This window comes from Mauremys mutica, chromosome 12, assembly GCF_020497125.1.
Source record: "Mauremys mutica isolate MM-2020 ecotype Southern chromosome 12, ASM2049712v1, whole genome shotgun sequence".
Classification (NCBI taxonomy): domain Eukaryota; kingdom Metazoa; phylum Chordata; order Testudines; family Geoemydidae; genus Mauremys; species Mauremys mutica.
The window spans coordinates 4,329,405-4,343,951 of NC_059083.1; the positions used below are offsets into that span (position 1 = coordinate 4,329,405).

The 14,547-nt window shown below is 55.1% G+C and overlaps 3 protein-coding genes across 3 annotated transcripts in view; 2 read left to right on the forward strand and 1 right to left on the reverse strand.

Annotated features, from left to right (window-relative positions):
* Positions 1 to 14,547, reverse strand: part of LOC123345446 (antigen-presenting glycoprotein CD1d-like) — a 32,334-nt gene that overhangs the window by 16,196 nt on the left and 1,591 nt on the right. The gene's annotated exons all lie outside the window — the stretch shown is intronic.
* On the forward strand, positions 1,155 to 2,219 carry LOC123345819 (natural cytotoxicity triggering receptor 3-like). Its single transcript, XM_044982875.1, has 3 exons — positions 1,155 to 1,539; positions 1,692 to 1,814; positions 2,152 to 2,219. Exons 1-3 carry the CDS (start codon positions 1,176 to 1,178, stop codon positions 2,217 to 2,219), a joined length of 555 nt encoding a protein of 184 aa, XP_044838810.1. The 5' UTR covers positions 1,155 to 1,175.
* On the forward strand, positions 9,669 to 12,129 carry LOC123345820. Its single transcript, XM_044982876.1, has 5 exons — positions 9,669 to 9,743; positions 10,419 to 10,800; positions 10,909 to 11,028; positions 11,285 to 11,322; positions 11,631 to 12,129. Exons 1-5 carry the CDS (start codon positions 9,669 to 9,671, stop codon positions 11,739 to 11,741), a joined length of 726 nt encoding a protein of 241 aa, XP_044838811.1. The 3' UTR covers positions 11,742 to 12,129.

Genomic DNA, 14,547 nt, shown 5'->3' on the forward strand with positions numbered 1-14,547 from the left:
CCTACATCCATCTCATCTATCTCTTTATCTATGTACCCATCCATCCCACCCCCAAAATAATATCCATCTATCCATCAATACAGATCTAGGGGTGGAGGATGCGTGCATGGATGCATAGATAGATATGGATGTGTCATATCAGGTATTCTGTGTCCATAAAACACATATTTCATTCCAGTATTGACTCCTTTTAATAATATCAAATCAAATAGGTCTGGAAATGCAAAACCAAATCATTCCCTTTTGACCCTATCAAAACGCTTCCTCTCCCCCATGTTTAGATCAATTGTTGTCCTTTCAATGAGGCGGCTTTTCCCAAGAGAAAAACATTCCGTCAGGGAAAATTCTGACCCCTCTAGTTTGAAGCACAAATTGTATAAAGTGGAGGCCTGTGTCTGTGCTGTATTTAAAATGGTTAAAACGACAAGCTGCCACTTTACTTTGTGACGGGGTTTCCTGGCCCTTGTAAGGGGGAAGCCGTTCCATACCCCGAATGGTTTTTGTTAACCTTCTCTGTGCCATTTGCAAGTCTAATGTATCTGGTTTTGATTTGAGGTGACCACATCTGCCCGCAGTGTTCAAGGTGTGGGTGCACCTTGGATTTATGGAGAGGCAATAGGTTATTTTCTGTCTTATTAGCTATCTCCTTCCTAATGGATGCTAACAGGCTGGTGACTTTTTTCAAATGCTGCTGCACATTGAGTGGATGTTTGCAGGGAACTGTCCACAACGACTCCAAGGTCTCTCTTGAGTGGTAGCAGCTAATCTAGACCCCACCATTTTGTATGTATAGTTGGGATTCTGTTTTCCAATGTCCATGACTTTGCATTTACCACCAGTGAGTTTCATCGGCCATTTTGTTGCCCAGTCACCCAGTTTAGTGAGGTCACTTTGTAATTCCTCGCAGTCTGCTTTGGATGTAACTGTCCTGAGTGATTTTACATTTAACGTCTCTGTGAGCATCTGCCGTGCAATAGCAGTGCTGATGTGGGGTCTCTGCTGGAGGTGGACGTGAAAGCCCTGTGCAGTGTGCGATTGACAGTGCTGTGAGCGATAGGAAGGTGGGCTGGACACACAATTCTGTCCCCTTAGCTTCTTATCTCCGTGCTGCTAAGGGTTCGGGTGGCTGGGGCGTGGCTCGGTATCACTCGTTGTAGTTTTCCTTTGCTGCTATAATGTTTATTGCCCTGGTTCTCGAAGGTCTCACAGTCCTTCAGAGCCCGGCTGCCCTCCGAGCGTCCCCCGGCGAGACTGTGACACTCAGCTGCTCCTTCGAGAACACACAGGGCAGTGTGGCCAAAGCGACCTGGACTATAGCACCCGGAGTCGTGCTGGATTCTGCCCATCCCTTCTACAGCGGGCGGCTCCGTATGTCCCACCTGGATCTGCTCCAGAAAGGGGAGGCCACACTGACCCTGTCGGAGCTGGAGCTGCGGGACTCTGGTCTCTACCAGTGTCACATCAGCATCCACCGGGGAGAGAGCGGGACGGGAGCAGGCACCGAGCTGCTGGTGACGGGGAGAAACCAGAGTGACACAGGTAAGGTGGGGAATGGGGGCACGGGGCTTCCCCCGCTCCAGCCCCAGGGCAGGGGACTGGCTGGCTCAGGCGGTGGGAATGGGGCACAGGGCCTGTCCCCTCTAGGGGCCATTAGTCCAGGAATCTCCTAACCCCTCGTTTCTATTGTCTAGGGGCTCCAGGGGGACGTGAGCTCTGTCAGGACTCGGGTCCCCTCGTTTACCGAGCCGTCATCTCCCTGTCGCTCGTCGTTCTCGTCTCCCTGGGAATCATCCTCAGCCTGCGGCCTTGGAACGGTACCAGCTCCGCACGGGTTCCACCTTCACTTCCTGTCCCAAACGGTTACATGGCATCGCTGTGTGGGCTGGTAACCAGCCCTTGCCCCAGCCCAGGGCCAGCTGCTTCTCAGCACCAGGCAACGGGTCCCTGTATAAACAGTCCCTGCACCCCACCCCAGAGGGGCTGTGTCTCAGCGCTGGGTGAGGGGTCCCTGTATAACCAGCCCCCACGTTCTACCCCAGAGGTGGCTGCATTTCATCCCTGGTGGAATCAGTCTCTCTGGTATTTATAGGGCTCCATCCCCGTAGCGTTTCCCCCCAATATGTTTGGTGACGCTCTCGTTCTGTTTCCCAGGCGTCCCCGTGGATACTGTGGTGGGTGCTGGTTCCGAGCCGCGCCGGCACCGGGGCAGGTGTCTCTGATTTAGCCGCTCAGGGGGCCGGTCACAGGCAGGATTTTCCAAGCTCCGGGTTCAGAAGCCGTCAGACTTCACTGGACTCTGAGCCACCTGCCGGGGGCTCCTGCTGGGCCGGGGTGTCTCCGCTCTCCTCTGCTTCTGTCTGTGGGTCAATCAGCCCCGGGGAACCGAGCGAAGGGACCGTGCAGCAGCAATGGGAGCGTGGGAGCTTTGTCGCCCCCTAGTGGCCGCTGCCGTTACAGTTCTCCTTGGTACAGGAAATGGCCGGTGGCTCTGGGCATTGGGCTCCGGGGTGCGGGTGGGTCCAGGGAGGGGAATGTGCACCCTGCAGGGCTGCTGCTGGGATCCCAGCTGGGGTCAATCGACCGTAGCTCCACTGGAATAAACTCAGAAACACCTATTTACACCAGCTGTGGATCTGTCCTGTATGTCTTGGGCCTGACAATAACATTAAAGAAAAGTATTTCTCAAGATTAATTTCTTGTGGGACAATATTTTTCCATTTACAAATGAAAGTTAAATGCTGCAATGCAGTAATCCGTAATAGAAAACAAAATTCTAAAGAAAACATTTCTGTGTAAAGCAGATAAAATCAGTCCGGAGCATGTTTGGTTTTTTAGAAGGAATACAGCGATTGCAAGAGATACGTGTTGCAAAAAATAAATACACCTCAGTATGCGAAAATAAAATATATTGAGCAAAAATTCCTTTATGTGAAGTAATGTTATTCCTCATGAAAAAAAATATCACAGAGAGGGTAAGGAGCATGACCCAAGATGAGATAATGAACTGAGGACTGAACCCAGGAGTCCTGGCTCCCAGCCCCCTCCCCCCCCCCGGTCACCTCTTGCTCTAACCACTAGACCCCACTCCCCTCCCAGCAGGGGCCAGAGGAATGCACATACACACACCCCCATCCGGCCCTCGTCCCCAGCCTCTCGCTGCAGCCATCTCAGAAGCGTAGGCCACAAAACTTTCCACCGCCCCCCCCAGAGGTGACATTTCCGGAGGATGCTGAGGCTGAGCTGAGCTGGGCTGCGGAGCTGGCCAGAGACCGGGGACCATGGAGCAGCTGCCAGTCCTGAGCACCGTCCTCTGCATTGTCCTCCTCATCCCCACCCGGGGAGCAGGTATGTCGGCAAATCCTGGCTAATTTAATCTGTCCACCTGCCCCACCCCTAGATCCCTCTGAGTCTGTCCATCCACCTGCCCCACCCCTAGATCCATCTGAGTCTGTCCTTCTGTCCACCTACCCCATCCCTAGATCCATCTCTGTCTGTCCTTCTGTCCAGCTGCCCCATCCCTAGATCCGTGTCTGTCCTTCTGTCCAGCTGCCCCATCCCTAGATCCATCTCTGTCCTTCTGTCCATCTGCCCCATCCCTAGATCTAGATCACTGCCGCTGCACATTGAGTGGATGTTTGCAGAGAACTGTCCACAATGACTCCAAGGTCTCTCTTGAGTAGTAGCAGCTAAGTTAGACCCCACCATTTTGTATGTATAGTTGGGATTCTGTTTTCCAATGTGCATCACTTTGCATTTACCACCAGTGAGTTTCATCGGCCGTTTCGTTGCCCAGTCACCCAGTCTAGTGAGATCCCTTTGCAACTCTGCGCAGTCTGCCTTGGACGTAACTGTCCTGAGGGATTTTACATCTAGCATCTCTGTGAACATCTGCCGTGCAATAGCAGTGCTGATGCTGGGTCTCTGCTGGAGGTGGACGTGAAAGCCCTGTGCAGTGTGTGATCGACAGTGTTGGGAGCAATAGGAAGGTGGGCCGGACGCACAATTCTTTCCCCTTAGCTTCTTATCTCCGTGCTGCTAAGGTTTCTAGTGGCTGAGGCGTGTCTTGATACTACTCGTTGTAGTTTTCCTTTGCTGCTATAACGTTTATTGCCCTTGTTCATGAAGGTCTCACAGTCCTTCAGAGCCCTGCTGCCCTCCGAGCGTCCCCCGGCGAGACCGTGACACTCAGCTGCTCCTTCGAGAACAGACAGGGCAGCGTGGCCAAAGCGACCTGGACCATAGCGCCCGGAGTCGTGCTGGATTCTGCCCATCCCTTCTACAGCAGGCGGCTCAGTGCGTCCCACCCAGATCTGCTCCAGAAAGGGGAGGCCACGCTGACCCTGTCGGAGCTGGAGCTCCGGGACTCTGGTCTCTACCAGTGTCAGATCAGCATCCACCGGGGAGAGAGTGGGACGGGAGCAGGCACCGAGCTGCAGGTGACGGGGAGAAACCAGAGTGACACAGGTGAGGTGGGGAAAGGGGGCACGGGGACTTCCCCCTCTATGGGATGCTGGTGCCAATCCGATCCCAGGGTGGGGGGACTGGCTGGCTCAGGAGGTGGGAATGGGGCACGGGGCCTGTCCCCTCTAGGGGCCATTGGTCCAGGAATCTTCTAACCCCTCATTGCTGTTGTCTAGGGGCTCCAGGGGGACGTGAGCTCTGTCGGGACTCGGGGCCCCTCTTTTACCGAACCGTCATCTCCCTGTCGCTCGTCGTTCTCTTCTCCCTGGGAATCATCCTCAGCCTGCGGCCTTGGAATGGTACCGGCTCTGCGCGGGTTCTGCCTTCACTTCCTGTCCCAAACGGTTACATGGCATCGCTGTGTGGGCTGGTAACCAGCCCCTGCCCCTGCCCAGAGCCAGCTTCTTCTCAGCACCGGGCAAGGGGTCCCTGTATAAACAATCCCTGCACCCTACCGCAGAGGGGCCGTGTCTCAGCGCCGGGCAAGGGGTCCCTGTATAACCAGCCCCTGCTCCACCCCAGAGGTGGCTGCATTTCATCCCCGGTGCAATCAGTCTCTCTCTGGTATTTGTAGGGCTCCATCCCCGTAGCGTTTCCCCCCAGTACGTTCGGTGACGCTCTCGTTCTGTTTCCCAGGTGTCACCGTGGATCCCACGGTGGGTGCTGGCTCCGAGCCACGCCCGGCACCGGGGCGGGTGTCTCTGATTTAGCCACTCAGGGGGCTGGTCACTGGCAGGATTCACCCAGTTCTTGGTTCAGAAGCCGTCAGACTTTGCTGGACTCTGAGCCGCCCGCAGGGGGCTCCTGCTGGGCCGGGGCGTCTCCGCTCTCCTCTGCTTCTGTCTGTGGGTCGATGGGCCCAGAGAACCGAGTGAAGGGGCCGTGCAGCAGCAATGGGAGCGTGGGAGCTTTGTCGCCCCCTAGTGGTCACTGCCGTTACAGTTCTCCTTGGTACAGGAAATGGCCTGTGGCTCTGGGCATCGGGCTCCGGGGTGTGGGTGGGTCTGGGGAGGGGAATGTGCACCCTGCAGGGCTGCTGCTGTGATCCCAGCTGGGATCAATCGGCCGTAGCTCCACTGGAATAAACTCAGAAACACCTATTTACACCAGCTGTGGATCTGTCCTGTATGTCTTGGGCCTGACAATAACGTTAAAGAAAAGTATTTCTCAAGATTAATTCCTGTGGGACAATATTTTTCCATTTACAAATGAAAGTTAAATGCTGCAATGCAGTAATCCGTAATAGAAAACAAAATTCTAAAGAAAACATTTCTGTGTAAAGCAGATAAAATCGGTCTGGAGCATGTTTGGTAGTTTAGAAGTAATACGCCGATTGCAAGAGATACGTGTTGCAAAAAATAAATAGACCTCAGTATGTGAAAATAAAATATATTGAGCAAAAATTCCTTTATGTAAACCAATGTTATTCCTCATGAAAAAATATCACAGAGAGGGTAAGGAGCATGACCCAAGATGAGACAATGAACTGAGGACTGAACCCAGGAGTCCTGGCTCCCAGCCTCCCGTCTCCTCTTGCTCTAACCACTAGACCCCACTCCCCTCCCAGCAGGGGCCAGAGGAATGCACATACACACACCCCCATCCGGCCCTCGTCCCCAGCCTCTCGCTGCAGCCATCTCAGAAGCGCAGGCCACAAATCTTTCCACCGGCCCCCCCAGAGGTGACATTTCCGGAGGATGCTGAGCTGAGCTGAGCTGGGCTGCGGAGCTGGCCAGAGACCGGGGACCATGGAGCCTCTGTCAGCCCTGAGCCACGTCCTCTGCATTGTCCTCCTCATCCCCAACCGGGGAGTAGGTATGTCGGCAAATCCTGGCTAATTTAATCTGTCCACCTGCCCCACCCCTAGATCCATCTGAGTCTGTCCTTCTGTCCACATACCCCATCCCTAGATCCGTGTCTGTCCTTCTGTCCAGCTGCCCCACCCCTAGATCCATCTCTGTCTGTCCTGTCCATCTGTCCCACCCCTAGAGCTAGATCACTGCCGCTGCACATTGAGTGGATGTTTGCAGAGAACTGTCCACAATGACTCCAAGGTCTCTCTTGAGTAGTAGCAGCTAAGTTAGACCCCACCATTTTGTATGTATAGTTGGGATTCTGTTTTCCAATGTGCATCACTTTGCATTTACCACCAGTGAGTTTCATCGGCCGTTTCGTCGCCCAGTCACCCAGTCTAGTGAGATCCCTTTGCAACTCTGCGCAGTCTGCCTTGGACGTAACTGTCCTGAGGGATTTTATGGCTAGCGTCTCTGTGAGCATCTGCCGTGCACATCGCAGTGCTGATGCTGGGTCTCTGCTGGAGGTGGACGTGAAAGCCCTGTGCAGTGTGTGAACGACAGTGTTGTGAGCAATAGGAAGGTGGGCCGGATGCACAATTCTTTCCCCTTAGCTCCTTATCTCCATGCTGCTAAGGCTTTGGGTGGCTGAGGCGTGTCTTGATACCACTCGTTGTAGTTTTCCTTTGCTGCTATAATGTTTATTGCCCTGGTTCACGAAGGTCTCACAGTCCTTCAGAGCCCTGCTGCCCTCCGAGCGTCCCCCGGCGAGACCGCGACACTCAGCTGCTCCTTTGAGATCAGACAGGGCAGAGTAGTCAAAGCGACCTGGACCAGAGCGCCCGGAGTCGTGCTGGATTCTGCCCATCCCTTCTACAGCGGGCGGCTCAGCGTGTCCCACCTGGATCTGCTCCAGAAAGGGGAGGCCACGCTGACCCTGTCGGAGCTGGAGCTGCGGGACTCTGGTCTCTACCAGTGTCACATCAGCATCCACCGGGGAGAGAGCGGGACGGGAGCAGGCACCGAGCTGCTGGTGACGGGGAGAAACCAGAGTGACACAGGTGAGGTGGGGAAAGGGGGCACGGGGACTTCCCCCTCTATGGGATGCTGGTGCCAATCCGATCCCAGGGTGGGGGACTGGCTGGCTCAGGAGGTGGGAATGGGTCACGGAGCCTGTCCCCTCTAGGGGCCTTTGGTCCAGGAATCTCCTAACCCCTCATTTCTATTGTCTAGGGGCTCCAGGGGGACGTGAGCTCTGTCAGGACTCGGGTCCCCTCTTTTACCGAGCCGTCATCTCCCTGTCGCTCGTCATTCTCTTCTCCCTGGGAATCATCCTCAGCCTGCGGCCTTGGAACGGTACCGGCTCCGCACGGGTTCCGCCTTCACTTCCTGTCCCAAATGGTTACATGGCATCATTACGTGTGCTGGTAACCAGCCCCTGCCCCACCCCAGAGCCAGCTGCTTCTCAGCACCGGGCAAGGGGTCCCTGTATAAACAGTCCCTGCACCCCACCCCAGAGGGGCCGTGTCTCAGTGCTGGGTGAGGGGTCCCTGTATAACCAGCCCCCACGTTCTACCCCAGAGGTGGCTGCATTCCATCCCCGGTGGAATCAGTCTCTCTGTGGTATTTGTAGGGCTCCATCCCCGTAGCGTTTCCCCCAGTGTGTTCAGTGACGCTCTCGTTATGTTTCCCAGGCGTCCCCGTGGATCCCGCGGTGGGTGCTGGCTCCGAGCCGCGCTCGGCACCGGGGCAGGTGTCTCTGATTTAGCCGCTCAGGGGGCCAGTCACCAGCAGGATTTTCCCAGCTCCGGGTTCAGAAGCCGTCAGACTTCGCTGGACTCTGAGCCACCTGCCGGGGGCTCCTGCTGGGCCGGGGTGTCTCCGCTCTCCTCTGCTTCTGTCTGCAGGGCCGCCCAGAGGATTCCGGGGGCTCGGGGTCTTTGGCAGTGGGGGGGCCCTTCCGTTCCAGGACCTGCCGCCAAAGTGCCCCGAAGACCCGCGGCGGGAGCCCCCCGCCGCCGAATTGCCGCCGAAGCGGGACCCGCCGCCGAAGCGCAGCCCGGTCTTCGGCGGTAATTCGGTGGCGGGGGGGGGTCCCCGCCGCGGGTCTTCGGGGCACTTCGGTGGCGGGTCCCGGAACAGAAGGGGCCCCCCGCCGCCGAAGACCGGGCTGCGCTTCGGCGGCGGGTCCCGCTCCCCCCCCCCGCCCCGGCCCCAGCCTCTTACCCGAGCGCGTCTCCGGCGGGGCCTGAGCCCCGCCCCGCTTAGAGCCGCGTGGTGAGGGGGCGGGGCTATGAGCTCCACACCGAGCGGAGGGAGCTGCCCCGCCCCTTCCCCACGCCGCTCGGAGCGGGGCGGAGCTCAGGGGCCCCGGAGGAGACTCGGCGCTTGATGCGCTGAGGCTCCAGGAGAGGGGTGGAGGCGGGAGCGTCCGCTCTTCTCTTGGGGGCCCCTGCGGCGCCCGGGGCAAATTGCCCCCTTTGCCCCCCCCCTGGGCGGCCCTGTCTGTCTGTGGGTCGTTCGGCCCAGGGAACCGAGCGAAGGGGCCGTGCAGCAGCAATGGGAGCGTGGGAGCTTTGTCGCCCCCTAGTGGCCGCTGCCGTTACAGTTCTCCTTGGTACAGGAAATGGCCAGTGGCTCTGGGCGTCGGGCTCCGGGGTGCAGGTGGGTCTGGGGAGGGGAATGTGCACCCTGCAGGGCTGCTGCTGTGATCCCAGCTGGGGTCAATCGGCAGTAGCTCCACTGGAATAAACTCAGAAACACCTATTTACACCAGCTGTGGATCTGTCCTGTATGTCTTGGGCCTGACAATAACATTAAAGAAAAGTATTTCTCAAGATTAATTCCTTGTGGGACAATATTTTTCCATTTACAAATGAAAGTTAAATGCTGCAACGGAGTCAGCCGTAATAGAAAACAAAATTCTAAAGAAAACATTTCTGTGTAAAGCAGATAAAAAGTCTCTGGAGCATGTTTGGTAGTTTAGAAGTAAGACGCCGATTGCAAGAGATACGTGTTGCAAAAAATAAATACACCTCAGTATGCGAAAATAAAATATATTGAGCAAAAATTCCTTTATCTAAACCAAGGTTATTCCTCATGAAAAAATATCACAGAGAGGGTAAGGCGCATGACCCAAGATGAGACAATGAACTGAGGACTGAACCTAGGAGTCCTGGCTCAGCCCCCCGTCTCCCCTTGCTCTAACCACTAGACCCCACTCCCCTCCCAGCAGGGGCCAGAGGAATGCACATACACACACCCCCATCCGGCCCTCGTCCCCAGCCTCTCGCTGCAGCCATCTCAGAAGCGCAGGCCACAAAACTTTCCACCGGCCCCCCCAGAGGTGACATTTCCGGAGGATGCTGAGGCTGAGCTGAGCTGGGCTGCGGAGCTGGCCAGAGACCGGGGACCATGGAGCTGCTGCCAGCCCTGAGCCCCGTCCTCTGCATTGTCCTCCTCATCCTCACCCGGGGAGCAGGTATGTCGGCAAATCCTGGCTAATTTAATCTGTCCACCTGCCCCACCCCTAGATCCATCTGAGTCTGTCCATCCACCTGCCCCACCCCTAGATCCATCTGAGTCTGTCCATCCGTCCACCTGCCCCACCCCTAGATCCGTGTCTGTCCTTCTGTCCATCTGCCCCATGCTTAGATCCATCTCTGTCTGTTCTTCTGTCCATCTGCCCCAACCCTAGATCTAGATCACTGCCGCTGCACATTGAGTGGATGTTTGCAGAGAACTATCCAAGGTCTCTCTTGAGTAGTAGCAGCTAATCTAGACCCCACCATTTTGTACGTATAGTTGGGATTCTGTTTTCCAATGTCCATGACTTTGCATTTACCACCAGTGAGTTTCATCGGCCATTTTGTTGCCCAGTCACCCAGTTTAGTGAGGTCACTTTGTAATTCCTTGCAGTCTGCTTTGGATGTAACTGTCCTGAGTGATTTTACATTTAACGTCTCTGTGAGCATCTGCCGTGCAATAGCAGTGCTGATGCTGGGTCTCTGCTGGAGGTGGACGTGAAAGCCCTGTGCAGTGTGTGATCGACAGTGTTGTGAGCAATAGGAAGGTGGGCTGGACGCACAATTCTTTCCCCTTAGCTTATCTCCGGCTGCTAAGGCTTCGGGTGGCTGAGGCGTGGTTCGGTACCACTCGTTGTAGTTTTCCTTTGCTGCTATAACGTTTATTGCCCTGGTTCACGAAGGTCTCACAGTCCTTCAGAGCCCTGCTGCCCTCCGAGCGTCCCCCGGCGAGACCATGACACTTAACTGCTCCTTCGAGAACAGACAAGGCAGCAAGGCCAAAGCGACCTGGACCAGAGCGCCCGGAGTCGTGCTGGATTCTGCCCATCCCTTCTACAGCGGGCGGCTCCGTATGTCCCACCTGGATCTGCTCCAGAAAGGGGAGGCCACGCTGACCCTGTCGGAGCTGGAGCTGCGGGACTCTGGTCTCTACCAGTGTCAGATCAGCATCCACCGGGGAGAGAGCGGGACGGGAGCAGGCACCGAGCTGCAGGTGATGGGGAGAAACCAGAGTGACACAGGTGAGATGGGGAATGGGGGCACGGGGCTTCCCCCGCTCCGGCCCCAGGGCAGGGGACTGGCTGGCTCCAGGGGCTGAGAATCCCCTAACGCTCCTCTCCATCGCCCAGATAAAGTACCAGCCCCCTCAGGGAGCTGCGCCCGGGAGCTCCTGTACCAGGTCACCATCGCCCTGGGGCTCCTTCTCATCCTTGGCCTGGCGGCCACCCTCCTCCTGAAGAGACACCGAGGTACCAAACCGGAGCCTTCCCCCCGCTAACCTCCTGGGCCCCACGGGCCAGGGCCTCTGCTACTGAACACCCCCGAGCAGCCGTCTGTCCGCTGTGGTCCATGCTGGGCTGTCTGTCCATATATCCACCTCCCCTCCCCATCCTTCCTTCTCCCTCCTTCTTCCCCCATCCCTAGATCTCTGCAGCTTCCCTCTTCACCCCAGACTCTCTCACACTCCTCCGTTTTAACGTTCCTTCCTTCTCCCTTCTTCCGCAGCACCGCCCCACTCGCAGCCCCGCCAGCGGCAGCCAAAGGTGAGACAATGCAGGCTGGGCCCTGTTCCAGCCAGTGCTTGGGTCTGGTCTCCGGGTGCCAATAAGGACTGGTACAATACAGTGTGGGGAGAGAACCCAGGAGTCCTGGCTCCGAGCCCCCCCTGCTCTACCCCACTAGACCCCACTCCCCTCCCAGAGCTGGGGAGAGAACCCAGGAGTCCTGACTCCCAGCCCTCCAATCTGGGGTAACACTGTGGGATTTGCTCCCTGGGAGCTGCTTAAATTGGCCAGAATTAAGAGACCAGATGTGGGGTGACGGCTCCTCACTGTGTGTCTGTCCAACACAGGGCCAGGGCAGCCAGGCGGCCGCAGACAGCGAGAACCTGCACTACGCAGAGATTAAAATCCAGACCCCAGGACGCAGGGACCACACGTCCAAGCACTGCCAGCGGTGCTGAGTCCCTCACACCCAGAGCCACGCAGCCACGAGGGAATTTCCCACAGGAGGAGACCCTCACAGGGTTTGCGGGACAGCAGAAGAAAATGATGGGCGTGAAGGTCCATGTGAACCCCAACAAAACCCAACTAGCCCTCTGTACGGCAGGGAATAATCTACTAGGGCATGGTCCTACCCTCAGGAAATGCCTTCTCTGGGGCCTCCTGAAGTATAACTATATCATGTCCCTATGTGTTATTTCCCTGGCCTCTCTGGAGTGATTGAAACGCCGCCCTATGGAGCATGACCAGGTGGGGTAATTAACCCAGCATCTGGTCCCTCTTCCTAACTGAGCTCGAAGAGAAACACTAGCCCACCTCAGCATCCTGTCGGCGGTGGAGTCGGTCTGAGTGACCAGCGTGACAGCTCCAGCCGGCTGGAATTGCTCAAAGAAAGTGATTTTTTTTGGTCTAAAAATTAAATAATTTCTTTGTGTGAAAAATTGTCTCTTTCTGACTTTTTACAAAAATGTGTTTGGGTAAAATCTTGTGCTTTTCTCCATCACTTCCCCCTTCTCTCAGTCTCCTTGTCATATTCCAAACATCTTACAAGGATTTTTTAAAATTTGCTTTTTTGAAAATCATCTTTTTTCCCCATGAAAAAAAAAAGATATTTTCCTGTAAATTTGCTATTTTTAGAACATAATTTTTTCCCCAATGAAAGTGTCATTTTATCCCCGAAAATTGGGACACTTCCCTCCCCCACAAAAACAATATCTTTTATAAAAATTTAAATTTTTTCTGAAATTTTTTTCTCCTGTAAATTGGGATTTTGTCCCCCATGCAAATGTTATATTTTTATACTGACGAGCGTGGGAAGAAGGGGAAAAGAGAGAAAGAGGCACGGCATAAAAATCATTGGGGCAAATCAACCAACAATGTAGAGAAGTAATTGAAACACCCGGGGAAATTGGTCTCTGATTTTTTCCCTTTGGGTATTTACCATTTTGGTGGGATTTCTGTCCCTCCTCCTTTCCCCCACCCCCACTTTTTCCCCTCCCCACCTATCAACTCCCCACCGCCCCTGGCCTGGGGAAGGGGACTCACCCCCTTTCTGATACCGCCCCAAACACAGCCCGGAACCTTCCAACCTGGATCCTGTTTCCGACCGGGATCTCATTAAAGAACACGGTAGAGGGGTTGATGCCACTTCCGGTTTACTTCTGCCCTCACTGAGATCCACTTCCGCTGTCTGCCCCTTCGTTTGGAGCGTTAATCTCAGTTTCACCCACCGCCCTTTAAATCCTGCGGACCCACCACACCCCAGAACCCTCCCCCTCGTGTTTCCCACCCGGATCATCGAGAGCGTCACACCCAACTGTGGGCAAGTCGTCTAGGGCTACAGTCCCGATGCCACATCGGGTCCACTTCCGCCCTGCCTGGGGTCCACTTCCTGTACGGTCTTCTCGCCCCCTCCCCCCCCACCTGCTGCCCTTGGAGCGATTTAACCCCTGCAGAACCAAACACACCCCGCAATTTTCCCTTTCGGCTGCCTGTTTCCCACCCGGACCCCGCAGAGCGATGAACCAAGACTGTGGGCAAACATGAATTACCAAGCAAACCAAAATAAAACACGTAAGTCTAAGCCTAATACAGCAGAAAAATAAATGCAGGCAAATCTCACCCGCAGAGATGATCCAATAAGCTTCTTTGACAGACCAGCCTCCTCCTAGCCTGGGCCCGTCCCTTCCCCCGGGACAGGCCTTGTTCCACCACAGCTGGTAACTAGGGGATTTCTCATGACTGCAGCTCCCTTTGTTCTGCTCCACCCCCTTATGGATCTTTTGCACAAGGCTGGAATTTTTTGTCTAGACTGTTCTCAGTGGTGGCAGATGACAGAACAAGCAGCAATGGTCTCAAGTTGCAGTGGGGGAGGTTTAGGTTGGACATTAGGAAACACTATTTCACTAGGAGGGTGGTGAAGCACTGGAATGGGTTCCCTAGGGAGGTGGTGGAATCTCCTTCCTTAGAGGTTTTTAAGGCCAGGCTTGACAAAGCCCTGGCTGGGATGATTTAGTTGGGGTTGGTCCTGCTTTGAGCAGGGGGTTGGACTAGATACCTCCTGAGGTCCCTTCTATGATCCTATGATTCAGACTCTCCTAGTGAGAGAAGGCCCATACACAGGCAGACGGTGATTTTGATTCTTTGTTTTTTACCCCTGTAACTAGCTAAGTGATAAAAATACACCTAAGTTCTTAAAATCTAGGCCTTTACAGGCAGCCTGAATAGCTCTATTCTAACACAGCTCAGCTCAGCCTCTGCAACCTCCGGAAGCATCAGCCTCCAAGGGTCCGTGGGAGCGTTTGTGTTCAGCACCTCTGAGATGGGCCGGATAAGGGGGGAGGGGAGTTGGGTGTTACGTTTAATAGCACAAACACACAGGGGTTTGTGTACGTACATAAGAACATAAGAATGGCCGTACTGAGTCAGAGCAAAGGTCCATCCAGCCCAGTATCTGTCTACTGACAGTGGCCAATGCCAGGTGCCCCAGAGGGAGTGAACCTAACAGGCAATGATCAAGTGATCTCTCTCCTGCCATCCGTCTCCATCCTCTGACAAACAGAGGCTAGGGACACCATTCCTTACCCATCCTGGCTAATAGCCATTTATGGACTTAACCTCCATGAATTTATCCAGTTCTCTTTTAAACCCTGTTCTAGTCCTGGCCTTCACAACCTCCTCAGGCAGGGAGTTCCACAGGTTGACCGTGCGCTGCATGAAGAAGAACTTCCTTGTATTTGTTTTAAACCTGCTGCCCATTAATTTCAT

Coding starts and splice junctions, on each gene's coding strand:
- LOC123345819 (XM_044982875.1), top strand. CDS start 1,176: ATGTTTATTGCCCTGGTTCTCGAAGGTCTCACAGTCCTTCAGAGCCCG. Junction 1,540..1,691: donor GAGAAACCAGAGTGACACAG/GTAAGGTGGGGA, acceptor TCTATTGTCTAG/GGGCTCCAGGGGGACGTGAG. Junction 1,815..2,151: donor CAGCCTGCGGCCTTGGAACG/GTACCAGCTCCG, acceptor TCTGTTTCCCAG/GCGTCCCCGTGGATACTGTG.
- LOC123345820 (XM_044982876.1), top strand. CDS start 9,669: ATGGAGCTGCTGCCAGCCCTGAGCCCCGTCCTCTGCATTGTCCTCCTC. Junction 9,744..10,418: donor CCCGGGGAGCAGGTATGTCG/GCAAATCCTGGC, acceptor CACTCGTTGTAG/TTTTCCTTTGCTGCTATAAC. Junction 11,323..11,630: donor CCCGCCAGCGGCAGCCAAAG/GTGAGACAATGC, acceptor TGTCCAACACAG/GGCCAGGGCAGCCAGGCGGC.